General features: G+C 48.2%; 1 protein-coding gene across 1 annotated transcript; it reads right to left on the bottom strand.

Annotated features, from left to right (window-relative positions):
• Positions 1–419: 419 nt before the first annotated feature.
• Positions 420–26,658, bottom strand: LOC119403285 (neprilysin-1-like). Its single transcript, XM_049418255.1, has 9 exons — positions 26,644–26,658; positions 25,471–25,835; positions 24,186–24,320; positions 22,216–22,453; positions 21,306–21,548; positions 9,321–9,440; positions 4,617–4,787; positions 3,541–3,925; positions 420–844 (listed from the first exon to the last, which is right to left on the bottom strand). The coding sequence occupies exons 1-9, from the start codon at positions 26,656–26,658 to the stop codon at positions 420–422; spliced, it is 2,097 nt and encodes a 698-aa protein (XP_049274212.1).

Raw genomic sequence — 26,658 nt, 5'->3', positions numbered from 1 at the left:
CCGTTGTTTTTCGCCGAGAAGGGGCGTTGTGTATGCGTTTCTGTGGGATATCTATGTCCGTGCCTTTGTAATAAAGCGATCGAGATTCGAGTTCATGTTTCGGACTGTTATTTGTCCCTCTCCAGTTACTACAGTCGCTAAGTTTGTTACAAAAGATAAAACAAACGCAATGTTTCGACAATAATTGCGTAAAAATTATTTAGCGAGGCTCCATATACGTACATAATAATTTGCGGGAAACCCTTGGTAGGCGGCGCTGCCGGAAGACCTGCAGAAAACACAAAGGGTCATTTCCTTACACTGTACATAGCATGCGGTTAACAATGAGAAAACGAAAACAGCCAATGAATATCAGTCAGCGGATAGCATAAACTGCGAGCAGTGTTTGTGGCAAGTAGGCGTCAGTCTCGGATGCCAGGTCACCACGCTCTGCACTTGTCTCTGGGGTTCATGCGAGTTCCCTCGGCGCACGAGAAGACGCTCGCGAATGCGTCCGACTGGCGAAGAGCAAAGTTACACTCGGCACGCCTGGACAGCGGAGCGTCGCAGAGCTGAAGGCAAGCGGCCAGGAAGAACATCTGGGCGCCGGAGAAGTCCTCGAGACCCAGTAGGTGGCCTCCGCTACCACCGTTCCCGACAGAGGACACCTTACGGAGCGCCCGCCAGGCGGCCTCGATGCCGATGGCGCGCCGCAACCACGGTTCCTGCTGGTGCGAGCACAGCGCCGCCGACGAGTAGTGGCCGCTCTTGTCCAGGCTGTCCAGGAGCGCCGTGGGGAGGCCTTCGGCGAGCAGCGTCGCGTACAACGTGCCCGCGCCGCCGTAAGCCACACCATGTGGTAGTCCTAGCGAGAGAGAGACGCAGCTTTATTCAACTGAAGGTGTTTTGACTGTTTTTTTTTTTTACACTGAGTTCGTTGTTCTTCCTGTGTAACTCGTCTATTTTCACTGTCTTTATGTTTCATCTCATTCTTTTCAAAATAATACTTTGATTGTATATACTTTTTCGTGACTGTTTGAAGATTTCTTTTTATTTAGTATGCTCCCCCATTATGTAATACCCCACAGGGGCCTTTAAGGGTTAGAAATGATGATGATGATGATTCAGCACGACCCAACTGCGCTATACGTTCATGAGTTCGTGGAGTTCCATAACATGGGCGGTCCGGTCAATGGCAAGCTTCTGCCTGGCCAAGTCCGTCGAGCGAAGCAGGGTCTGCCACTTCTCCCACGTGTTCAGTCACTTTGGGCTCGGCGGGGAGGGTCCACCTGGCATTCAAGGAGAATGCGGGTAACGGTAACATGGGGGTGGGTGCATCAATGACAACTCCATGAATGCAGCCTTTACGGCAGCTGTCTTGAATGATCACTCGTCGAAAACGTTGGCTCCAGCGGCATCCCGTGTTCAAAGATTTTTCATTTCAATAGTGAAAAACAGCGCTAAATAAACACGGACAAGATGCAAACAGGACAAGCGCGCAATAAGGAGGGTGGGGGACGCAATGTTAGTCTTGTGCGCATCTTGTCCGTGTTTATTTTGCGACGTTTTTAACTATGGATACGTACCAACTGGCTCGCAAGCACACGCTACTTTTCATCTTTTCAATGAGCATGTTAGACTTGTTATCGTTGATGCTGCTATTGTCTGGAAAGAAAGGTTGTACATTACTCACTGAATGCAATAGGACAATTTAGGGCTAGGTAACGCACATGCTCTCCTTTCCACCATCTTGTGGTCGGGTTATATCGGTATATTTTCGACTGGAACGCGTACATCAGATCCAACATTATCCTTAGAGACCAGATCCGTCGCGTTATGACGTGGTTATCTCGAGCAATTGGGCATACCAGTCGCTATACTAAAGAAATTGATGTCCTGTTTGAATCCGTGAGTACTGTACTGTCCCAGTCGTTCTAAGGAAGAAACAATTCGGCAGTACCCGGCTGTTTCTAGATTGTGAACTGTTGAAATTGTGAACAGAATCAGCCAAAAAAAAGCGCAAGAAAACCTAAGCCCTCCGGTGAAACCGAAAATGACGGCAAAGTGCCATTGAGACGCCAGCTGGATCTTTGTTTACTCGGCAGGTCAGCGACGTGTTCAAATCAACCAGAGCAAAACGCAAACGAGCAGTAAATCGACCAGAGGAATTCGATTTTTCTACAACGGTGCGAAGAAATAGTGTCCAGATCGGCCTGTGACATTCGACATTAGTTCTCTCTTGTCAGTTCGAAGGTACCGTATTAGGTCCCAGACGAAAGTCGCAGCGTACATGCAGAGACCTATAGAAACAGAATGTCGGGGCCTTGAAAACAGCGATGCCGTAAAGAGACGGGACGATGAGAACAGTGAACTATAGGGCACATAATGCATTTTCATTTATTTCACTTGCAGATGGTAGCGTCATCGTCTAGACGCTTCTAGCACGACGCTAAAGATAACCGTTAATCATTTTTCAGAATGAAAGTTTTCTGGATGACCAAAAATTATTTCTTACAGTCACTAGCTCCCTCCCGGAACGGTCGCTTTACCACCCGAGATAAGAAGGAGCACAACCACTACATAATTTATTAATGTAGCGGACGTGAAGGTTAGCAGACTTCAGAATAAGGGAGTGTTCGTCGGCTACTAGAACACGGCCACTGACTGGCCAATAAGTTCCAAGAAGGCCCGCAATGTAGGATAGAGATTGCTATGAAATAAATATTTCAATGTAGTTGAAGAAAAATTGTTTCTTGTCGCGGATTGAAAGTCGAAAAAGACGTGCAATAAACTGGTGCACGACATGTTCTCCGTTTCAATAACATTCCCGCATGTTGCTGGCGTACCCGGAACTGGTTTACCGTGAGTCTTATAGTCGTACTCTTTGTGGTTACAATTCCTCTGTTCTAATATTATGGCTACGAGAAAAGAGCAGCTTGGCTTCCCCGCTTCGTTGATGGGGTCCACTTGAGCAGGGACAACTCGTACTAATCTCACCTTCTTTTTAACAGCACTGAAAAAGGACGGGACAACGGAAAACACGCTACAGGCAAAGCACTCACCAGCACTTCACCTTCCTCCACTCGTTCTTTTTTTTTATTTGGCTGCAAATCGGTCTCACGCGCATCCACAGAAACCAAGCCAGTAGGCCTGCCTTCTTGCACCATTTTTTAAACTGGCCGCCTGTGTTTCGCCTTTTCACGTATGTGGCACAAGCAGAACGAAGGCAGGTCTTCAAGAAACCGCCGCTCCGAACGAAGCAAGCGACAAAGGCTTGCCCAGTGCTTTTGTTGCGTTGTATCGTCATTTTTTGAGCTGTTACCATAGGCGTGCGCCGGGGGGGGGGGGGGGGAGAGGGGCAGGGGCGCGGCCGGCACCCCTAGTCACCTAAGCGGAAAGGGCGCAATGTCTGCCCCATACCTTGAGCTATTAGGGAGATGGGGCGCTGCGATCAACCTTCGCCCCCCCCCCCCCCCTGAAGTGGAAACCTACGCGCGCCTATGGCTGTTGATATGAACGTATACTAGCTAGCTCACATTTTGACGCTTCCCATAGTCTCACCTGGCGCGTAGATTGGAGGAAACATAATCCAAATCGGCAAGAGCACAGCCGCGTGTCCTTCCTCGTAACGATGACGCCAGGCAAACGGCGTGAAGCCGAACGGTCCCATAGGTGAGCCTCCGGCGAGCGCTGCCTCCTTGGCCAAGCTGGCAGCAGCGGGAGCCAGGGTGAACCAGTTGTCCAGGAACGACGAGGAGCTGGGCGGTGTCGGCATGGAGCCGTAAGATCGCTCCAGCTGCAGTCTCGACGCCGCCTTGGGCCATAGCCGCAACGTGACGTTGCGTGTGGCATCCAGGTCACCATCGTGACCGAGACTCAAAGCGCTCGTCGAAGCCCGCATCATCTGGGAGAAGCTCTTGGACATAGAGCTGAAGAAGTTATTTGCCTGCGACACGGGTAGATATTCGACACGGGTCCTTGCCATTCATCGCGTCGTGGAAATAGTTCATCCACGCAGCTGGAAGGCAGCCTAGGCCAGACCATTTTGCGGAGATGTTGAAGTGCCGCGATTTTGAGCGCTTAACGTGGCCGCTTTTTAGCCAACTAAATTGTGACTGACGCAATACACTCATACGCACGCTCTACAAATTCATTCGCCCTGTCGTGAACTTGATAATTTGAACAGTAGATATACAAAACTCATAAATCATTGTTGTAAAAGCCTGAGATTGCGGTGTCATCAAATTCAATATACTACTTTTAATTACGTAAATTACGCAACGGAAGCCTGAAGTAACTTGAGTTACTGCAATTGTGTTATTCTTCATATACGTACAAGAAGAGAGTGGAATTGGACCATATAGGCAATGTCTTCGTTAATACGCGAGGTCTTACGCATGCTACATTGATATGTTGTTGCGACCTGAGCTACCTAATCAATATCCATAATAAGAAAGACACGTCGAAGGGAATTGGGAAAGATGTATTGAAGAAATCGAATATAGAATGCACAGTGATGTTTAGTGTGTGTTCACAGATTTCGTTGTTTATGCGCGTGATCGAATGTCATTTTTTGAGGCCTTTCTCCGTTACAGGGTCTCAGTTGGCGTGTGGATACTTAGCCACTGGTGACTTACCTGCATCCTATGCTTTGCGGGTAGATGCGTCGCCAGCAGCGTGGCCGTTGCAGCCTCACCGAGCAGCGCCTCAGTGGCGGCCAGGCAGAACGGTGGCGCACTCTGTCTGGCGTCCACCTCGCCGCCCAAACGCACGTACCCCAGCAACGGGTGAGCGGCCCAGCCCAGCATCTGCACACACCGTGGTCGTGCAATGGGTGGATATTTAAGAACACCCGCAACACCTCTGCGACTGCCTACCGCGGTGGTTTAGTGGTTACGGTGCTTGAGTGCATAGGCGTATCTACCGGGGGGAGGGGAGGCACGGGGGGCTCTAGCCCCCCCAACTGAGAACTGTAAGGGGGGCGGAGCCCCCCCAATTTCGACAGTTGTTATTGTCGGCTGCAGACTGGGAAACTAACAAGTCAAGCAATGTTTTACTTCAACGCAGCAATAACGTAATTATGTAATAAAATTTGTCCTACTATTCTGCTGTGATGACTGTCCTCCGTGTGTCATGACCACGCACTGTATGTAGGCTCTCTGCGGTGCGGGCGGCCTATTCCACGCTTGCGCGCCTTGCGCTCGAGCATTGCAGAGGAGGCTGTTGCTCAGCAGCAACATCACAGCAATCTGTCATGATTTTATTTTGTTCTCCCTGGCCTGAAATTTAAGTAATCGGCGACGCAAATATGGGAGGGAACCAGTAAACGTTTTATAGTCTGATCAAACGCTCTCCTTTTTAGTAAATTCAGTTTCTTTCTTTGAAAACGAATAGCATCGCCACTGCTCCATATCGAAGCTGCTGTGAGTTGAGTGTGCAGAAGTGTCCAGCATTTTAGTTGTGCCTATAGCCAGGACAGCTAAAATAGATTCCCACTTTAGCCTCCGATTAGCTTGCTTCACTTGGCTTATCATATGGGAGCCTGCAGCGATCGTGGCGGCTTGTAACAAGGCAGTGTATTCGAGCATATTGAGAAGCCCAGCTTTCAAGTTTGCCCCGTTACCCTGATCTACCTCACCAGGGATATGATCAGCGTCCACGGTTTCCTGGACTAAGAAGGCTGCTCGCCTGCAAAGGATTGTGTCTGTTCCTAATATTGTTTATTTCTTTCTCTACCTCTTTGTCAGCAACGGTGAGTTCACAGAGAGTTGTACACGCGCAAAAACAGGTCAACATCGTTATACTACAACTGAAAGTATCTATCATACACATATGAATCCATCTCGACCGCTGCTATAACCAGCCGCGGCCAACGTGACTGGCGGCCAGCCTTCTTAAATTACGTTCAGAAAGAGACACTGTCTGGTTATTCCGAAAAAAAAAATGAGTTATTGTTCAGCACAGTAATGTGCTGCTTATTGTGCACACTTCATTTTAACGCCGCGAGTTTTCGCAGACTTGTGACGTCGCGTAACAAGGAGGCGATTTTATGGCACATTGAAAATTTTTGACGAATAGCGAAGAACTAATGACAAACAATACGCCGTATTGAAAATAGCTCATTATTATCATTTTTTACGCAGTGCGTACGTGGTAATTACGCGGTGGATCACTTACGCGTTACTTCTTGCGTCGATTTACGAGCAGGTGCTGTGAGCAACACCCAGAAAATTTCGACCAATCATTAACAGATAACGACCTATACGGAAGGAAGCAATGCGGGGTAGTTTAACGTTATAATCGCCCACATTTTTTCAAGGAAAATTTGAGCTTACACACTTTACGTAGGCTATTTACTTGGGAGGAACCGGGGGGGAGGAGTAAAGGGCCACTTCACCGCTTCACCGTCCACCCCCCACCCAAGCTGGTAAAAGTAGGAGGGCAAGGAACTACACCTAGTATGTAAATTCGTAGTCATTTATAATCTTATAACTATACACAACCAGCTCAATGTGGTTTCCTTAAGTATTAATCGACTGAACTTGAGCTTCTCCTTTAGAAAGACTTTATATTAGTGGGCTCTAACAGCGAAGAAATTGGCACTCGGCTTATCCTGAAGGCTTCTGCGAAGTACCTTGCTTTGTCAACCACATGTTTTGTTCAATAAGTGAGTGTTTAAGGTATTCATACTACTACAGTCATAGCAGAGTATCAGATGAAGAACAAGCATACTCTTAAATCGTAATATTTCCAAAATTTACTGCTCTGTTGTCGCAAGGGCGGCCCGCCATCTGGTTGTGCAACTGAGACTGTGAAGTTTGCAGATGCCACAAGTAATGCTCAGATGAAGCGGCGCGAACAAGATGCGAGGAGGCGAGCTAACCCTTGCCGCTCGCCCCCTGCGTGCCAAATCCCTTCCCTGCCCTCTCGGCACGCGAGCAGGAGGATCACTAACGCATCTGAACACGTAACGCACAAAATTCACGGTGCCCAAACCAGCCCGAGCCCCCGAGACGCGAGCGGTGTTGTGGCGGCGTTCTTTGCGCTTCATATTTCCAATGCGCCCTCGCCGAATGCTTTCAACCTATTTGAGCACGAAAGCTGCAACCCCGCACCTCCACCAAAACACTGCTGAAGAGACAGAAGCGGGTATATTACAATATTTGTTGTCGCGGCATCTCGCGCCGCATAGCTTCTTCTTTGTCTCTTCGCGGCCCAGCCTGCACAATACGGACGCGAGACTAGCGGTTGTGCTAGTTAGACGCGGGGGATTGAGCCTGAGCGCTGGAACGCGGTAGAAAATTAGTTTCGTTGTAAAGGGTGATGCACGATGCGCAAAGCGCGAGAACACGAACGCGTGCGAAAATCAAACAGTTTTGAATTCGGTTTGTGTGTTTTAAGCAAGTATTCATCTGCTCAGCTCTCAATGATATTAAAATCACCTTCAAATATATATATCTATATATATTATATATATATATATATATATATATATATATATATATATTATATATATATATATATATAGACGCCAGCCCCCCCCACTCGCGAACGAGTTGGTACGCCACTGCTGAATGCTGACCCGGATGGCACGGAATCACAATACCGGCCGCGGCACCCGCACTTTGATGTCGGATGCTTAGATTTAGGTGCACGCTAAAGAACCTCAGGTGATCGAAATTTCCGCCCCCCCCCCTACGGCGTCTGTCATAATCATACCGTGGTTTTGGGTCGTAAAACCTCAGCAATTATCATTACCTCTGTGATTAAGGGGTGGTGGTGCTGGCCAGTGCAATGCGGTGCGCTGCAGAGCCCACCACTAATGTTTTTCTCGAATAGGTAGCCAGATACGGAAGCATCCGAAATACCGCCTTCATTTCAGAACCTTATAACGCCGACGGTTGGTCTAGAGTCGGTTTCGCATTATCTGTAAAGTAGCATCATGAGTAGCCCTGATGACAAAATATCCACGCATATCCACGAAGTGAATCATGACGAGTGGGCGAAGCTCTGGGTATTGTATGGGTGAGTAACGGTACGTGACCCCAGCGTTGGCCCATGTAATGTAAATTGAGTGGCATAAAGTGGCATAGCGAGTCGACGACAAAGCTATGTCCTAAGACCCGTAATTTGTACTTTGAAGTCACCGACTAGTAAATGGGATTGTGCTTGTAGGTGTTTTATATTGTTCCGTCACAATTATGATTGATGTCCGTCTACTGTAAACCTTTTTTATTCACATACGCACATATATGTTTCGGCTATAGCCACGGTATTTTTATACCGTGATGGCCGACAGTGCGAGTCGACGACAAAGCTAGGTCCTAAGGACCGTAATGTGTACGTTGAAGTCGCCGACTAGTATAAAGGGTTTGTGCTTGCAGGTGCTTTATATAGTGATGTCACAATTATGATTAATATTAATCTGCTGTTAAACCTATTGTTAAAACCACGCATCTCCACGAAATGAATCATGACGAGTGGGCGAGTAGATATGGAAGCACGGACACGGACGCCACCCGTACGGACATGCCTCGGCCTTAAAAACTGAAAGATATAAGAGAGCGTAGCTTCTTATGGCTCGCAGATTTCAGCGGCAATGTCGTGCGCGCAAACGCTGGCGCCGGGAAGCGTACAGAAATCTGGCCTATGAAGGTGCGCCGGTCACGTGTGCATTTGTGTGCGCCGTTTACCGATAATTGATGCTCTCTCGATAGTGGTATTGCTGGTGATCAGCCATTTTCGATATAGCATTCCGACTCCTTCATCGAGATGACTTGACATTTCACGTTGCGACATTTGATTGTTGCCTGACTTGGAACACATGCACGTTGTTGTTGCCTCCAACAACTGAAGTGTTGCGCTGCTAAGCACGTGGATGAAGGTCCAAATCCCGCCACGGAGGAAGAAAACTGTTAAGAAACATTGCGCAATGCGATAGAAGAAAATAAATTAATAAAGAAAAAAAAAGAAAGAAAGAAAGAAAGAAAGAAAGAAAGAAAGAAAGAAAGAAAGAAACGAAGGAAGAAAAGCAGTGGGTCAGCCACGCACAAGCCACACACGCCAAGATTCGCTTGCCTCCATTTTCCCCGATAAGGCAAGATCCTTTGAATTTTTCTTTCGTGTCAAGAACGTGCTTCAAACGTTACGACGAAGATAAGTAAGGAAAAGGCATTCGTACTTTCCCCATTTACCATGGACACCGCAATTTTGGGTATGATAATTATGTGCAAGTTGCCGCAAGTGTGCAGACGCGCGTTTTAGTAAGCGCGGGTTAGGCTGTTAACGAGAAGCGTTAACACGATTTACTGCTCAGCAGACAGGGGGATCACGGCACTTACCTGAACTACGGTCCAGCCTATAACATCCAGAAGGACGTTGTTCGGGTTTAGCGCCAAAACCTTGCCGAGCATTTCGCCGAACCGCCAATTCCACACAGACACTGTGGTGTTCTCGCCCACCTGTTCAGAGGAGAATAGGAAGTTGTCGAGTCATGGTCGATACTGTGTGTTGTCTGAAGGATATACGGATCGATAGTTTGCAAATGCAAGGGTCACGTGGTACGCATTCATTTACTTATTTACACATATCGTACAGGACTCACAGAGGCATTGCGTAAGGGCAGTCAGATACAAAACAACAAAGTAAGATCACATTAAAAACAAAGGCAAATAGGCAAAAGTAAGAAAAAGTAGGCTAACATCAACAACAACGGCAAGTACAGTGAAATAGGGGCAAGTACAAAGCTAGTGGCATCGCGCGTTAAATTACAAACGACTGTGATTGAGCAAGTGTGAAACCCGTTATAAACTCTCTTGTGGCTACTAATACAAGTACACTAGCAACGTACCCACTACGCCACAAACCATAATTTTTGTGAAGTTGGGAAGCACCCACCACGACATTATTCGTCATTCTGCGGAGAAGCGAGGTACCATCCGTAAGGCATTATGTGCACTTCGTTCATGCGACGGTTGATGATGATGAAGATTTATGGCTGAGACCTTTGTAATGGGTTGGAAGCTTTAAACGACCTACTATTTACGTATTTCGCATTGTGCGACACCCGGTCGTCATTTAACTCTCCCACCACGCTTTAAAACATACGTTAACGTGAGAAATAGAGAGGGGGGGGGGGGAATTAACTTTATTGAGACCCTGAGGAAATGAATCTCGGGAGCCTTATGGGCTTCCTTGGTGAAGTGCACTTTGCGAGGAACCCACTACGCTATTAAATCATCGTAATTTTTGTGAAGTAGGGAAGCAGCCACTATGCAATTTTTCGTCATTCTGCGGAGAACCGTGGTACCGCTAAACACATGTAAGGCATTATGTGCACTTTGTTCGTGCTGTGGCTGATGACGATGAAGATTTATGAAAGCGCCCTTTGTAATGGGTTGGAAGCATTCAACAAACCACTCGTTGCGTAATTCGCATTGTGTGACGCCTGGTTACAGAATTCGCATTGCGTGACGCATGGTTCTTATTATATTATTCTACGACACTATATTACATATGTGAATGTGGTTCCTTCCCGACATGAAACCTGCATAGGGAGTTTTTGCAGAGCTGTTTCAAGCACCGGCATAATCTGAGGTTGAATGCTGGGCTCCCACGCAGAGGGGGCCCAGGTTCGAACCTTGTTCCATCCCGGATATTTTTCCTTATTTAGTTTTTTTTTTCTTATTTCGCGCGATAGTGGTTGCGGACACCGGCGGCGGCGGACAACTCCGGCGCCAAAAACAGCCCTTGTTGTGATCTCGTAACAGCTTCCGCGGTAAAAAATGAAGAGGAATATATATACATGGGAAGAACGGTGAAAGCTAAGCATTATCAATGAAATGATTGAGTAGATGATCGCGAAAGCTATCGTGACTACGCTGTAGGGCGATGCTGTTCCGAAGGTGGTTCCACGTGCGAACGGCTCGCGGGAGTGAAGAGAAGTTAAAAGCATGTGTGGTGCCGTAAATGCGGGTGTAGCTGACCCTTATTATGTAATGTATGCAATAAGTAAGAGGGACGTTATAATTGGGCTAGTGGTGACCGAGTGGCATGGGTATATTTGTGAAAGATAGAGAAAAGGACAATGTCTCGACGAGTATGGTAGCATTGTGAGTATGTAGACAATTTGCCGTCAGAGGGACGTACCTCTGATGGCGCAGTAGTATACCAGACCTATCGATCGCCCAATTATCATAAAAATACTGGCTGCCGCCAAGGTCTCGCTGAATTTGCTTGCTCTGCAGAAGATAAAAGCGTTCGTCGGCGCATCGGTCTTTCAGTACCATAACTTGACTTAGCGTATATGTTGATTAAAACAGGTTTGCTACTCTCACCACACTGCGATATCTCAGCTACTCTATTCAGTAACAAACACGCAATCTCAGAGAGGTTTTGCCACGCCTACAGACGCCACCTAACATCTCCGACTTGAACTGAGTGCTTTTGAGGGCGCGCTGACGCACGTGCTATAGAGAACTGCTGTAGCGGAGCACGCTTCCGTCATTTGGTACCTCTTCTCTCGGTATAAACCCAGACAACGCCTGAGTGCATGCGTTTTACTCTCCATGCTCAGCCAAGGTCACTTTCCTGATCTTTCTCCTCACACGTGCCGTGTCAAAGCAACGGAGACGCGCAATGTCAGTTTTGCTCTTTTCCCACGTACTCATGTCCGTCAGTCGGCGAAGCCGCGGGCAGGCAGGCACATGAGCCTAGATAACATCAGTTCCTGTCACATGACTCCCGCGCAGTCAATACAAAGATAAATGAGGATAATGTGGCACTGCTTGCCGGGCAGGACACCGCCGCGGCCTGCTTTCCGCGGTTTTTGCAGCTATCACTCGACAAGCTGGGTTTAACCGCGTTTAACTACAGTATTTTTTTTTTAGAGCGGAGCTCAGGCGCCCGTCCCTGCGTTCAGCGGCGTCGCCGTTGTTGTCGGCGTAACCGATAGAGCGAAGAAAGAAGCGAACGCGGAGTCGGTCGATATCACGAGCCGCTGGCCTCTAACCTCGCTTTCTTCCTCCGCCACGCGCGCTGCCCCCTCGGTCGGAGCTTGTGCGCATGCAGGGCGGGCGCATGCGCTGCGGCTGGCTTCGCTTGTCGTTACGGGGCTGTCGGCGTTTCTCTTGGTTCGCGACGCGTGCGATGCACAGAGTGGTTCACAGAGTGATGTGCGTAGCAATCGAGCGCTGGCAGTTTCTGGGCAGTATGTACCGAAGGTTATATTGCTACAACTGCGGACAGCCAAAACTTGAAACACATTTGGCGTTGCGCCAAGACAAAGCTGCGCTGAGAATTCGCATTAGGCAGTAGTACGTAATCATCGGTGAATTTTTGGTTGCTTCACGTCTACTTTATGTCCGGCCTTCCTAACAATGGTCTGAACGTGCACCTGTTGCAGCGAGTTGCCAGTAGTTCTTGAGCTTGCGTAATCTCGGTGTTTACATAGCCTCCCGGTGACACACTTTCAGTGCTTAGTCGCTGATTGCTTGTTTTTCATCGCAATAAAGAGTTAGTTAGCGCGCAATTGTCTGATACCTGCATTGTATCACACGCGACCCGCACATATCATATGTATACACCAGAGCACGCCTGTCTCGCACCAAGGCTGCTGGCGAGCCGAGCGGATACTCTCGCACCCAGACGCCGGGCTGGCCGGACTGCCAAGGCGCGAGCGAGTTGCACCAAGTAAACAGGGCAAGCTGCTGTTCTGAGGCTTTAAAGTGCGAAAAGGCACCCGTTCACGCCGCGTCAGCGTATAAGAGCTCGCCTGGGCATTACTGCGTCGTCTTTGGATGCCAAAACAAGCAGCTCAACAGGGGGATATTGCCTAGCGTTGTCTGCGACGATCACAACGCGCCACGGGGATAGCGCTAACGCGGTGTTTTGAGTTTCGCCGCGAATGGATAACTGTGATTCAAGCTGAAAAACTACGTGCCGAGTGAAAATGCGCGAGTAAGTACACTAACTGCGTGTATTCTGCAGTGTGATGCCCACCTATTTCATTTCACTAACCTAATTTGCGTGACACGCAGCTGGGTTGAAGGCAGGCGCAAGCTTTGTGTGGGGGTGCACTTCATACACTTAAGCGTTTCCTTTGACGAAAATATAGTGCAAGGTAGTGCTTTCAAGCACAAGCAATCAGCATGCTTTGCCACTTTCAACGTAGTATCAAGCTTTAGTGCTTTTCATGGCATCCACGCCTTCAACGTTACAAGCTTTCGCCTTGAAAAGGTAGGAAATGGTACGGTGTTCCTCAACAGCTGGCCAGAATTTCGTGCGTTCATTTCAGTGTTTGATGTTCCCAAATTTATTTGGACACGGGGCATCCAGCTGCACATAATACATATATTGGCACGTAAGTAAAGAGTACTCGCGCCAGTGTCCTTTACGTCGGAGGCGTAGCGCTAGCTCAAGCAGCTAAATGTTTAGCATATTTACACAGCACACATTTAATAAGAGACAGCTGATTCCGCCCAATTCAATACCGACTTAACTAAGAGTAGCATAGCTTCGCGTGTAAATCATCATTGTTAGAGGATTAAAATCGCGCAGGTAGCTTCCAAAAGGGATCGATGAACGTCACTACAGGTGATACTATCTGATAGCACGCTTTTGTGAGCAAGACGCATTATTGTAAGAGTGCTCGTGGAACAAAAATTACGTTCTGCGAAACTACGCGCAAAGCGTACTCTAATTATTACGCGAGACATGTTAAAATGACGAGTTTTCACAAAACTTTCTGCGCAACTTGTAATATGCGGCAACAAAGCATCGTTTCACTCTTTCGCAAGCTGCACTGCAATTACGAATCACACGTACTACAGCGAGGACGTGTTATTTACAAATGTAACAGCGTACGTACCTGACAAGGTTGCTTCCGCAGCTTGCTCAGCACGTATATATAGCGTATACATTGTGGACTTGCATGAGCAAGGCGTTCTTGATGTTCTAATAAAAACGGCGCAAATGTCCGGGCTAGAAAAAAACGCGAAACACGCTCCCCGATGGGCTGAGTTTCGGGAGTTCCGTGTTTGCTTGTAGCGTCTGCTGGTATGGCAGCCCGGGCATGTTGTTTCGTAGCGTGTACAATAGATGGCGCGACGCGCGATGCCAATATGGCGCTACGCATGGAATTTGCTGTGTTCTGGTCTATAAGGGGTGAAGGGCCGTCCCCTCCTAGGCTGCCCCGTATTGTTAGTCAGTAAGAACTCTCATGTCATTGTTTAAAGAGCAGCATTTTGACCACACAGGTTTTTGAGGATAATGGCGGCCGAAAGCCCGTCCTGTTGAATTCCAAGAGCTGTTTACTTGCCATCTGTATTCCCGGAAAGCCACGAACTAAAGGAAGGACTTTGTAAAATGTTATTGCTTTATTTCAATTATTTCATACATTGCTAAGTATGTTGTGTTTTTGACTCAACCAACGTGCACAGGGTCCCCCACTAGGGAACCCTGCGCGCGTCATGAACAAACGTGAATAATTTTCGGTCCGTCCCATCTCGTGCTTCGCTTATGTGGGACGCTCACAGCGACTAGAGTCACCCACACGTGCTAGCACTGCGAAGCACGTGGAAGCTGCAGCGACTGTATCTAATGCGTCGCGTGTTATATCGAGCTAACTTGTATGTCCCGGCGCGCTGGTAAACTGCCAGCATGAAGAAAAAAAAAGAACTACGAGAGAGCATTAAGTGACAACCTTGAAGGTTAGTCGTTAATAACTTTTGGGACCCCTGCAATCACTATTCCAACATGATCAGAAAACCCTGCCGATCGGTAGTCGAGGCTCCTGGAAACACGCGAGCCAAACATTTAGCGCAGCATGCGTCCTGGAATATACAATTAATTCTCAAATCAGCTAGAAATCATTCCATCTTCATTTGACAAATGATGCCATAAACCCAAATGTCCGAGTCACAAACCCAAAGTCCAAGGCCATTGGCTCAATTGAGCATCGTGCGCTGTATAGTCACCGTGGCCGCCGCGGGATGACGCCACGTGTCCGCGCATGTGCTCGCGACCACACTGAAGGTAAGCCGCGCGTCTAATGAAAAAGAGAATGTGCTCAACGTCATGACGCACGCTGATGAAGGGACGCGTCTTCCTCACCCCTTGACATCCCCCTCCCTGCGTAGCTTTCAGCGCGCTTGTCACCTCGAGGAGAAACACAGCGCCTGAAGCACTCGACAAATTCCCGTAACCCCGCTCGTAATTGACGGGTTCTAAAAAAAATTGTGGCAGTCGAGACCGGTACCTACCCGACACCGTACAACGTTAATAAAATTTATCTGGAGCTGGAATTAAAGGGACACTAAAGGCAAATATTAAGTCGACGTTGATTGTTGAAGCAGCGGTCCAGAAGCCTCGTAGTGCTACTTTTGTGGCAAGGAAGTGCTTGTTTTGTAATAAAATCACGCTTTAGTGGTCCGCATCGCGTTAGCGCACTTCAAATGACCCCCCTGAAAGCGGTCTTTCTCGCGCCACTATTGCCGCGCCCAACGTTGCCCGCCTTTACTGCGCGGCGGCGTGCAGTGGCGGCGTGCACCAATCGGGCATTCGGCAACATCACATGCACGCGGCATTTTGTCGAAATTTCTGTCAGAGCGACTTTCACGAGCGCGCAAAACACACGCGGCAGTACGCGATACCGAAACTCCGAAACTACCACTGAGACGCCACCGCGTGAGCGAAGCAGGGCGCCGGGCGAAGCGCAGTTCGGCGAAAACGGAACCTTTGAAACACGCGCGCCGTTCCCCATGGCAACGCCAAAGAGGTTCTTTCTTCCATGAATCAGACAGAAACGAACAAGCAGCATTTTATTACGTCTCTTGATGCACGGAAGGTTCTTTTATTATTGCAGCTAGTTTGATCGTGTGTTATTAATTGTAGTCGGACTCTCTCACGTCATCGGGATCATTTCCAAAATGTCCTGCTCGTGGCGCTCATCGTGTGATACATTTAGCTTAATTTCTCGGTAAGTAGGGCACTGCTGTTGATAATATTGCCGTTTTCGACGTTGTCATACACCGAGCTTTCACTCTGACATAACTTGTTATTTGTCTTTAGTGTCCCTTTAAGGGACAGGGTGCGATGCATGTAATGGCGTCATAGAAATCAGACACGTGATGGCGGGATGCGCCGCCTCTCTCGCCGATCCCGACCGGAAATGGAAGTGGATGCGGCACACGAAGAGCGACGAACTCGACGATCAATTAAGGGCTGTCCAGAAGGCCCACGACGCCGCCACCCGTCTCGGACTGGTGGTGCCGACGTGGACGCGGCCCGCCTCGGCCTAAAAAATCGAGCTTCAGGACTGTTTCAGGATTCAATCAATCAAAAATCGATTCGTGAAGCAATATGCTCTCCTAATGAAGCCGTTTGACGATTACTTGGAAAAAGTCTTGCAGGGCTCCTTTATCGAAGAAATCGACCTGCACGTGAAAGGTAACCCCAACCGTTAATTCGTCGTCTTCTGGTTGTGGAGCTATCTATCGCACATGTAAAGAAACACTGTGAAAATGGAAGTATATGTAAAATATATATACTGAAAGACCGCAGCACAGTCGTGGTCTCGACGCCTTTTATTCAGCGGAGCCGCCTGACCAACGCTCAGAACGAAGATGACGCTCACAGTGATGATGATTACATACAGGTGAAGATAATGAAGGAAGCATGTTGTGAATATTGTGCTCACACTAATTTCCCCCTCGCGCGGAAGCGGCCAACCTGGCCGCTGTTTATGACGTTTGTGTACGTCGTAGGAATGGTTTTAAGCGGGAAACGTGGACAACCTCTGTGCCGCGGCAACGGCTGTCGGTAGGCATGACAACGGGAGTTACCCGATAGTTCACGGGAGAAGTTTGCTTGACGATAGCATAGGGGCCGATAAAACGTGGCTGAAACTTATCACATAGGCCAGGAACTCGCGTAGGGGTCGACAGCAATACTTCATCTCCGGGATTGAAGTGAACGACGCGGTGAAAGTCATCGTAGCGAGCCTTCCGATCCTGTTGACTCGCCTCGGTATTGAGGCGGGCGCGGTGGCGAGAAGCGGCAAGGCGAGAGATTAAGTGCTCGCTCGACGACGCCGACGACCCCACGGGGACATCAAAAAAAGAGACGTCTAGTGGAGATGTCGGTTGACGGCCGTAGACAAGAAAGAAGGGTGAGTAGCCCGTGGTGCGCTGCGTAGCGGTATTGTACGCGAAGGTCACGAATGGCAAGATGGTATCCCAGTTTGTGTGGTCGGCGTGGAGATCATACATGGAGATCATATCGGAGAGAGTTCGATGAAAGCGCTCTGTGAGGCCATTAGTCTGGGGATGGTAGCTGGAAGTCGTCTTATGGATGGTGTTTCATGCGTGGAGAACGTCCTCGAGTAGTTTCGACAGAAAGGCCTTGCCGCGGTCACTCAAAAGCACACGTGGCGCGCCATGTCGCAAAAATATAGCTTCCAAGAAGAAGGTGGCAATGTCCTCCGCTGATCCGGAAGGGAGTGCAGCTGTTTCGGCGTACCTTGTCAAGTGGTCTACTGCAGTGACAATCCATCGCTTACCGCTTGCTGATACTGGCAGTGGTCCGTAGAGATCAATCCCAATGACCTCGAATGAAGCGTCAGGACATGGAAGAGGTTGTAGGGGTCCCGCGGGAGATGAAGTGGGTCGTTTGCGGCGCTGGCAGAGCGAGCATGAAGCAACGTATTGCGCTACGCAGGTGGAGAGTCCAGGCCAAGCAAAGCGACTGCGGATGCGTTCATAGGTCTTGTGAAAGCTGAGATGATCAGCCTTGGGGTCGTCGTGAAATGCTTACAATATCTGTGCTCTGAGTGAGCGAGGAGCGACGGGAACCCAACGCTGTCCTTCGGGGTGGAAGATATAGCGGTATAGGATTGAGTTCTCAATTTTGAAGTTCTGCAACTGGCGACGGGCGCGAGCGTTAGGAGGACGCGAAGAGCCGTGATGGCGTTGCATGATGGGGAATGTATGTCGAAGGAAGATTTATGCTTCGACAACAGCGCTAGTAGTTCATCTGCTTGTGGCGGAGTTAGATCCGTGCTGATTGCATTGGCGAGAGCTGTATCAGGACTAGTACCTGTAAGTGAGCGTGGTTGCGCCGCATCAGTATTCGTAGCCACCACAGAGAGAGGTTGCGTGTCCACGCAGCAAACGACAACATAGCCTTTAGGAAGCAGAATCGGTTCATTTGTGACGTTGAGTACAGCGAGACAGACGGTGCCGTTGGTGAAGCGAAGAAGACTCGACGCTAGTGCAATTCCCTGGGAGAGGCAACGGGCTGATGGAGCGACTAGAACATCACCGTGGTCAATGATATCTGAAGCAACCGTGAGAACTTGTTCGTGGCCAGGAGGCACCACGGAATCTTGGACGGTTCGTAAACGGTGGCGTGACCAAGATTCCTCGTCGGTATCATCAGTCTCTCGCATGTGTACGAGGCGTTGTCGACAAGAGATGAAGGCGGACGCACCAGAAAGAAAGTCCCATCCCAAAATTAGCATATAAGCACAGGAAGTCAATACGGCGAATTGAATATGGTGCCGGATCCCATCAATAAAAACACGAACGGTGCACTGTGTTGACGGCCGTATCGTAAAGTCATTTGCGCTACGTAAGGAAGTGCCAGTATAAGGTGTAGTAACCTTACGTAGACGACACAAATCCGCGTGAATAACAGAAATAGCAGCTCCCATGTCCACCAATGCTTGAATAGGCACCCCTTCAGCATACACTAATAACAAATTGGCCGGGCCCTCTGGAGGTTTTGGTGTTTGTCCGAGCGATGCAGCTTTCCCTCCAAAATCTGCACCACTTAGTTTTCCGAGCGGTATTCAGAGGCATGGGTCACGGGCTGTAGCGGCGATGTTGAGCGGCGCAGAGGAGAAGGGGAGCGGCGGCGTCCTGGACGGTAGGTTCGAGGTGCGTCGGGAGGAGAGGACGGGGAGAAGGAACGTGTTGGAGCGCGGCGCTCGTACTGGTTAGGAGAGGACGTCGAGTCCCTTTCGTAAACATCGTAGCCGCGGCGTTCGTCCTGCTGGCGCTTGCGACAAAACCGTGAGATGTGGCCTCGAATGCCACAATAATAACATATTGGGCGAGATGAGCGCCACGGGGTGTAAAATGCAGGAGCAGGTGGGACAGGTGAACGTGGTGCAAATGCTACTAAGTTGGTCTGAGCAGGCACAGGATGCATGCGCTGAACCAAGGCAGGTTGCATGGCCGCGATTTGCGCATACGTCGCGGGCGGAGTTGGTGGCGTCGGAGTGTCCCTGGAGCTTCGTTCGGGTCGCCGCTTGCTCCGCCTATCCGCTGTCATGGCCCAAGACACGCTGCCCGGTCCATCCGGCATCCCCGCCCAGCCACCCGCCCCCGCATATACCGTCACCGCCCGGCAGCGGGACCCACCTATCTTCTCCGTCTCCCACGCAACGATGTCGAAGTATGGCTGAAGGAGTACGACATGACAAGTGTGTATAACAACTGGGACAATCCTCAAAAACTTCGCCACGTCGCATTCTATCTGTCCGACGTAGCCAAAACGTGGTTTTTTAACCACGAGGACATCTTCGCTGATTGGGCTACCTTCGCTCAACAAATCCGGAGAATTTTTGGGACACCCAACATTCATTCTGAAGTCTCGAAGAGAAAGCTCGACGGCCGCGTCCAACACCCAGGGGAGACGTACACTTCGTACATCGAAGACGTCCTTGCCCTTTGCCGCCGCGTGGACTCGGCTATGACGGAGGCTGATCGTGTTCGACACATCCTCAAAGGGATAGGCCACGTCGCGTTCAACGCTCAGAACGAAGATGACGCTCACAGTGATGATGATTACATACAGGTGAAGAGAATGAAGGAAGCATGTTGTGAATATTGTGCTCACAATACATACTCTGGCGTACTCACGGAAGGCCAACCTCTAAGTATCGATGACCATCTGTCACACTTCAATATTCTCTTTCGCAGAATTAAAACCATGCAATTACATCTCTGAAATTTATGAAGAAATATATTCCACACTAACAAGTCAATCACAGAATATTTTAATCGCCGCACCATTTTCTCACACTCTGAACCACTAAATATCAGTAATATAATAAAAAGATGACAAACGAAAATGCAAGAATAAATTGCAACTTTAGATACATTCTCCGCATCCATCTGCTACTAAGGACACGTAATGCAAATCACATTCAAACCAACTTGACACTACTGTGGGGGGGGGGGGGGGGGCAGTAATCAAACGTTCCTTATTTTACAGAGCACTTATACAGTAGGAGAAGCTGAAACCAACAATCAACAGCCAATATACTCCCACAGAAAATGAGACAAGCAAGAGACTCCAAGACAGGACTGAAGAGCTACCACTTTTAAGCTTCAGAAGCGGAAGATCAAACTCTGTAAAACACGTTAGCAGCAAGAGTACCATTGTAAACAATGAACAGTAACTTTTTTTTTGCCCGACTTGTTTGGGTTGGGGTCCAGTTCTTCTTCCCATTCAAAATTTAACTTGGCTCTGCTCTGTTCATTTTTCTTTTCTAATTGGCATTGCCTGCTATATTCTTATGGTGCGGGATGAGGCTTTATTCTTTTCATACCTCACAATAAAGAACGATCGTTAGATCGAACATTGCCTCGGAATTGCCCCGTATGCTCTAAAATGTCGGAGGCGTTGTTGAGCTAATAGCCATTTGTTATGCCCAATAAAAAAAAACAAATTGGCCTAGAAAAGAGTGCCATAGTATTGGTACTTCGGTGTCGCGGTGTCGGAAGAACCGGACTCAAATCTGTAACTAATGCAGACACCCATAGAAAACAATAAGATAAAACAGTGGACAACAACGAGTTGCCCGGTTCACGGAGGCCAGCTGTCTCCTGGAAGGCGCCACCACTAGAAGTTACCATGTGCCAGGCAGTATGCGAAATACATTGTAAATGAAGGGGGTGAGGAAGGGGCGAATTGTTCGCCTGCGCTGAGAGGCTGCAAGCGGCTTCTGGCTATGATGGCTTCCGAAGGTTACTGCTGCGTGACGTCAATATTCCTCGTTTCTTTCTCTTTCCATTAGGGTTGAAACACCGCTAAGATCATGCGTAATGGCAGGTCTTGCCAATGCATTCTGTTCCTTGCCGATATTGGGAAGTGTTAGTAATTTTCGAAATTGCGTATTTTCTTGTTCGCCATGCCTCTGCACCGTTTCGCATCTCACATGAATAGTCTACTGAGGTAGTATCTCGCAATATTCACAATTTCACTGGTGAATTTTGTCATGTTGTGCAGTGAATAAATTGAGAAGGCCTGGTTGCACTTACGGAAGGACCAAGGCAACGTGAGAGGGCAGCGAGCCAGCGCGAGGGTTGCACTCCGGGCACCAGGCAGCCAACGTTCCGCCACGCGACGCGGCCACACGGCTTTTTGCCGCCGAGTGGTGGCTGCAGCGTCATGTTTCCTGGCGAGAGCATCTGCGCGACCTGGAGCTCGAGGGACGCCATCTGCTCCATCACCTCCCGCGTCATTGTCTCGAAGCCGTCCTTGGTAAACAGCTTGGATGCTTCCTGAATAAGACGAGGGTTTATTTTACTGCGCGAAATTCTCTAGTAATGTTTACACAGTGCCTCAGCAAGTCCCAACAGTATTTTTTTTTTGGTGTGCATCTCAACACGAGTTGTTGGGCTTATATGTTCCGCAAATTATTAGTATAACATTGAACTAAAACAGGTAATGTAAGTTATAGGCTACAATACACTGGTATATTCGGCCCTGTCATTTAATAATAAGAGCAATGAAAGTTGAATCAGGTGAGCCACATGAGTAATGGCGGCTGAGTTTGTTGTGCGCACAACTGCGCTGAAAAGCGACAAACCATACCTGGATATAAACTAGGAGTTTCAGAATCAGCATCAAAATTTATTTGCAAGACAGAAAGCTGAAAAGTCCGCTGGGATAAAAGCCATGAGAACGGCTTTACCATGCTGAGGTGACCATTACAAGGCTGCAGCTGTGCGATGCACTCACATTATTATGTAGTACATGGTGTGCCGTGCCATAAGTAAGTCACAACAATCATTTAACAAGAAGAACACAACTACACAAATAACTTGAGCACACTAAATCTACACTACATAAAGTAAATTCGTGAAAATGCTAGATTGCTTAATAAAATTTACTCATATGTTATACAATGCTTTAAACAGTGTTTTATTCAATGGTGGTGCTACGAACCTGCTGATAGGACAAGTGCGTCATGTGGTTGTCATGGCGCACCGTCCATAGAAAACGAGTCCAGTCCTGGTTAACCATCCCTGGCTGCAGGCGCACATGCACAGACTTCCCGTCGGGCGTCGCCACCAGTGTAACATGAAACCACAGGTCGAGGCGCCAGTTCAGGGACAGCTCAACGACCGCGGACAGTGGGTCCGTGGTTGCGTTGGGCGGCGCCGGTCGTGGCCAGAACAATCCCCTAACATGACACACGTCACATTAAAGGTCATCTTCATGATAATAATAACATCTGGGGTTTAACGTCCCAAAACCACGATATGATTATGAGGCACGCCGTAGTGGAGGGCTTTGGAAATTTCGACCACCTGGGGTTCTTTAACGTACACCTAAATCTAAGTACAGGGGCCTTAAACATTTTTGCCTTCATCGAAAATGCAGCCGCTGTGGCCTGGATTCGATCCCGAGACCTTAGGTCAGCAGCCGAGCGCCATAATCACCAGATCACAGTGGCGGGGCCATCCTCATGATGAGCATACTATTTAGTGAACATGTGCTCATTACCATCCCATGTATGTTCGCTGTAGAACACCTTGTTTACACACCTTTGCCAAAGAGTGGAACAAGCGCTTGTCATATAACAATTGTGACCACTTTCCCAATGCTCATAGGTTAGACAGAGTTCAACAGGCAAGGTATTCCCCAGTCTTGAATGTATTACGTAGCTGAAGCATGGATACTAGCTCAATGGTAGTATCTTTGCCTAATGGAACGTCTTATTGAAATCTTCGCCTGACATTCTGATGCTACGCAGGCGGTGGTCTAACAGCGTAACATTATCGGCAATGAGGTAAAAGGAAGTCAAGGAGGCCAGAGATCGAAGTGGGTGTGATGCTGTTAGAAGATTTGCTAGCAGAAGGTGGAAGCAGCTCAATACAAGAGCGGTGCAGATGGAGGTCAGCTGGAGGGGTAATCGTCCTACAAAAGGTATAAAGTAAATCGCTCTTGCTAACGATGAGTTTCAAGCACGTTAACTCTAACGTCTCGCTTTGCTGTTGTTTCTGTCCCCGCTAAGCGCAGACTTTCACTGAGCAGAGCAATCGGAAGCCCTACTTTCTTTCCATACACACGCGTTAGCCATAACAGACCAGCTTCTCAGTAAAAACTGCTCCTTCATGTAGCGCTACCTTAAATTGCTCTCACAGGCCGCTGCAGTTGTCTATACATGAGGGGCAACATGCTAGCAAGGCAAGTGTAACCGTGTCAATAATAGTGTAAATAGAAAATCGATGTCATACATGACTCATATTCCATAATCGACTACCACAGTACATTACGATATCATGAATGCATGTCCGAGCGAACAGAGAAGCAGAATTTCCTTATATAAACTGTAAAATGAGCAAAATTTTCCCTTTCCTTTCACAGCAGCGTTGAGTGAACCGACGATATCGATCCAATTATTGATCTCGCATTCTTGGTCGATTTTTGCTTCTTGGTAGATTTGCATATTTATGTTGTAAGCATTGAATACAATGCATAAACTACGTTGATTGCCTAAAGACTTTTCTTTCTATGATGCAAAGCACGTTAGCGCAAATGACGTATATGAAGCCGCTGCCTCTTATAGTGCGCACCGCCCTTTTCGCTGAGATTGGCTGTCTACACTTTGTTCTCTATACTACGGTATCATTCAAAAACGTATCCTCTCACTTCAGTCCAAAGTCAAGATAGGAGACGACGCATAGGAACCCAAAGAGCGAATAGGTTGAATGAGCAGGAGGAAGTGCCCTGCTCAAAACTAACATGCCACTGATGACAAGGCGCCTTTGGCAGGGATAGGTACTCCTATCGAAACGTCGGCCAGCCTGCCTGAGACCCTTCCGCCTCATCATTCAGAATATTATTTCATTTTAGTGTGATTTGCGGCTGAAATAGTGATTTAACACTCAAGTGAAAGCTATATTATGTACCTTTCTTGCAGGAATGTCCTGAGTTTCAGTGTATGGTCCTGGTTTCCGCGTACGGTTTCAATGCAGCTCCGGTACAGCTTTGCAGCCTGTCCCATAAAGTCCTTGCCGTATTGCTGGTCAAGCAGGAGTGCAGCCCTGCGAGAATCACGCCGACGACTTGGAACTTCGGCCGAGATGAGCGCAATTGGTTGTCCTCATAAGATTTCGGGTTTGCTCATTTTCGCGTTATCAGTACTGCATAATTTTTAGCTATAGTGAACTGTGATGATCAGAACGAGTGGGCAGTCATTTACTAGCCATTTATGTCGAAGTTGCTTGTAAATAAAAAATGTACACACCTCACCGATACCTTTATTTACACGACCGATTATTTTGCATTTCATCTAAATTAAAAAAAATACTCATGGTTTCACCGCAAGGGTAAAGCGACGCATGTGATAGCAACAAAATGGAATGTCATACGAAGATAGGCTAGCAGCTCACTACCTTAGCAAGCACGCCTGCTGCAACTTTGCTTGCGTGGTTCGGCAAGAACTGCACACTTTGACCAGCCTGGCGTGGTCGCCCGCGTTCGCGCGTGCCGTGTGTTGGCAGTGATAAGCAGACGGCTCATACCTTTGTACGTGTTGTGTTCATCATGAAGTTCGCTCGATACAGTGGCCGCCTTTCCTTAGGGCAGCTTTTTGTTGAGTTACGCAAGGTCTCATACTAAAGGAATTAGCTGCCGCCCTTACTTCGTATATAATTCTAATTTGTTGCTATTGCATTCATTGCTTCGGCCTTGCGGCAAAGCTATGACTAATACAGCGAAGCTGTCTTAGTCTACCACGTGTCATCATCATCGTTGTCATCGTCATTGTAATAGTAGTAGAAGTAGTAGTAGTAATAGTAGTAGCAGCAGCATCAGTAGTAGTAGTAGTAGTAGTAGTAGTAGTAGTAGTAGTAGTAGTAGTAGTAGTAGTAGTAGTAGTAGTAGTAGTAGTAGTAGCAGCAGCAGCAGCGGTAGAAGCAGTCCTCACGCAGGCCACGGGAGCAGAAGGCGGAGTGAATAAATAAATAAATAAAACGACATGATAATAATGATGTTCGAAACGATGATGGTGATTATTATGATTTTCTTGTATCGAAAGTCATCAGCAGCATCATCACTATTAAAGCTTCATTGAACAGTGGTTTTCAGGGCGTGAAACTGACTAGAACTTTCGTTTTGTTTGCGTAAGCAAAGTGACTTGGAGACGCCAGTTCCAAACCTTCACCCGACGTGGCGCGCATGCATGGCACTCACCTAGACAGCGTTCTCACACGGATGTCATCGATAGCCGAACGAGCGCTTGGAGAGGTGGGCTTCCAGTTACCGCAGACGTACGCGTAGAAGTCGTCGCAGGGATCGCGACTGAGGTCGAGAGCGCTGCTCATCACGCTTCCTCCCAGGAAGCACTCCTCGCGAACGCAGAGCAGTGCGCGGGGCCTCTGGGCGTCACGCCGTGGTCTGGGAAGCACGACCAGCAGCACGGTCATGACGGCCAAGCCCGCGACCACTGCGCAGGCGAGGAAGTAGCTGACTAACCGGAAGCGGAAGCGTGCCAGGAAGGACTCCGAGCCGGAGTCCTTCGATAGGTTTCGGAAGTCGTTGTTCAACTGCAGGCCGGCCTGGTGAAGAAAGAGAACGAAAGGAAAAAAAATAGTGTTTTCTGTATTTTTTACAGCCGGCATTGGTAAAGCACAACTTCTTGTATTGCTCTAGCATAGCTCAGTTTGAACATGAATTCAAATGTAAATATCAGCAAGAAAGGAGACACACAGGCGAGGCGACTGTACTAATTTTTATTGACGCGCTTTATTCAATGACGAATACATTGCTCTAGAAATTTGCAAATACATTAGATAAATATAAGTGTAGTGTCGCACACAAATAGTAGGTGTCGTCATGAACAATTACTTGCACTGGAAATATGTAGATAGGTGGCACCACAACTGCACATGACGTAGAGAGTGGGCATGTTTGAACAAAGAAGTTTGTGCTCCTCTGCGTTGACTCGAGTCCCGTGTTGCGTCCGTTCGGCCACGTGGGCTGGCCGACATAATAATAGCATATTTATACAATGGCAAAATAAAGTGCTACTAATCATCAGCCTAAGTAATGTAGTCAGCTAGCTCACCACCTGCCTAAACTCACACCTCAGCATGTTACTCGCTTTAACTTAATCGACGCTTATCTTTCGCACAGGCTTATTTTTAGTAATCAAAGTATTGGACGCAATACAGGAGGAAAAAAATGTATATTTTACACCGTAGTTAGTCTCTTTCCAAGACCAGTCGTCCGGCAATCGCAGTCCTTGTCACAGGTGGAAAGAGTTTTGCGCGTTGTGACACTACACTGGACACGCAGCTCGCTGCCTATCATTAACTGGATCAATAAAACGATGATACTCATGCAGTATCGGGAAATTGGACTTACGTAGAACGTTTGCAT

This window comes from Rhipicephalus sanguineus, chromosome 8 (genome assembly GCF_013339695.2).
Source record: "Rhipicephalus sanguineus isolate Rsan-2018 chromosome 8, BIME_Rsan_1.4, whole genome shotgun sequence".
In the NCBI taxonomy this organism is placed as follows: Eukaryota; Metazoa; Arthropoda; class Arachnida; order Ixodida; family Ixodidae; genus Rhipicephalus; species Rhipicephalus sanguineus.
The sequence above is the reverse complement of the archived record's forward strand: the minus strand, read 5'-3'. Positions and strand labels throughout refer to the sequence as shown.

Excerpts from the sequence above, each read along its gene's own strand:
- LOC119403285 (XM_049418255.1), bottom strand. Across the intron at positions 21,549-22,215 it reads CGCACTTGTCCTATCAGCAG|GAAGCATCCAAGCTGTTTAC; the intron begins GTTCGTAGCACC and ends CGTCTTATTCAG. Across the intron at positions 9,441-21,305 it reads CACGTTGCCTTGGTCCTTCC|GTGGGCGAGAACACCACAGT; the intron begins GTAAGTGCAACC and ends TCCTCTGAACAG.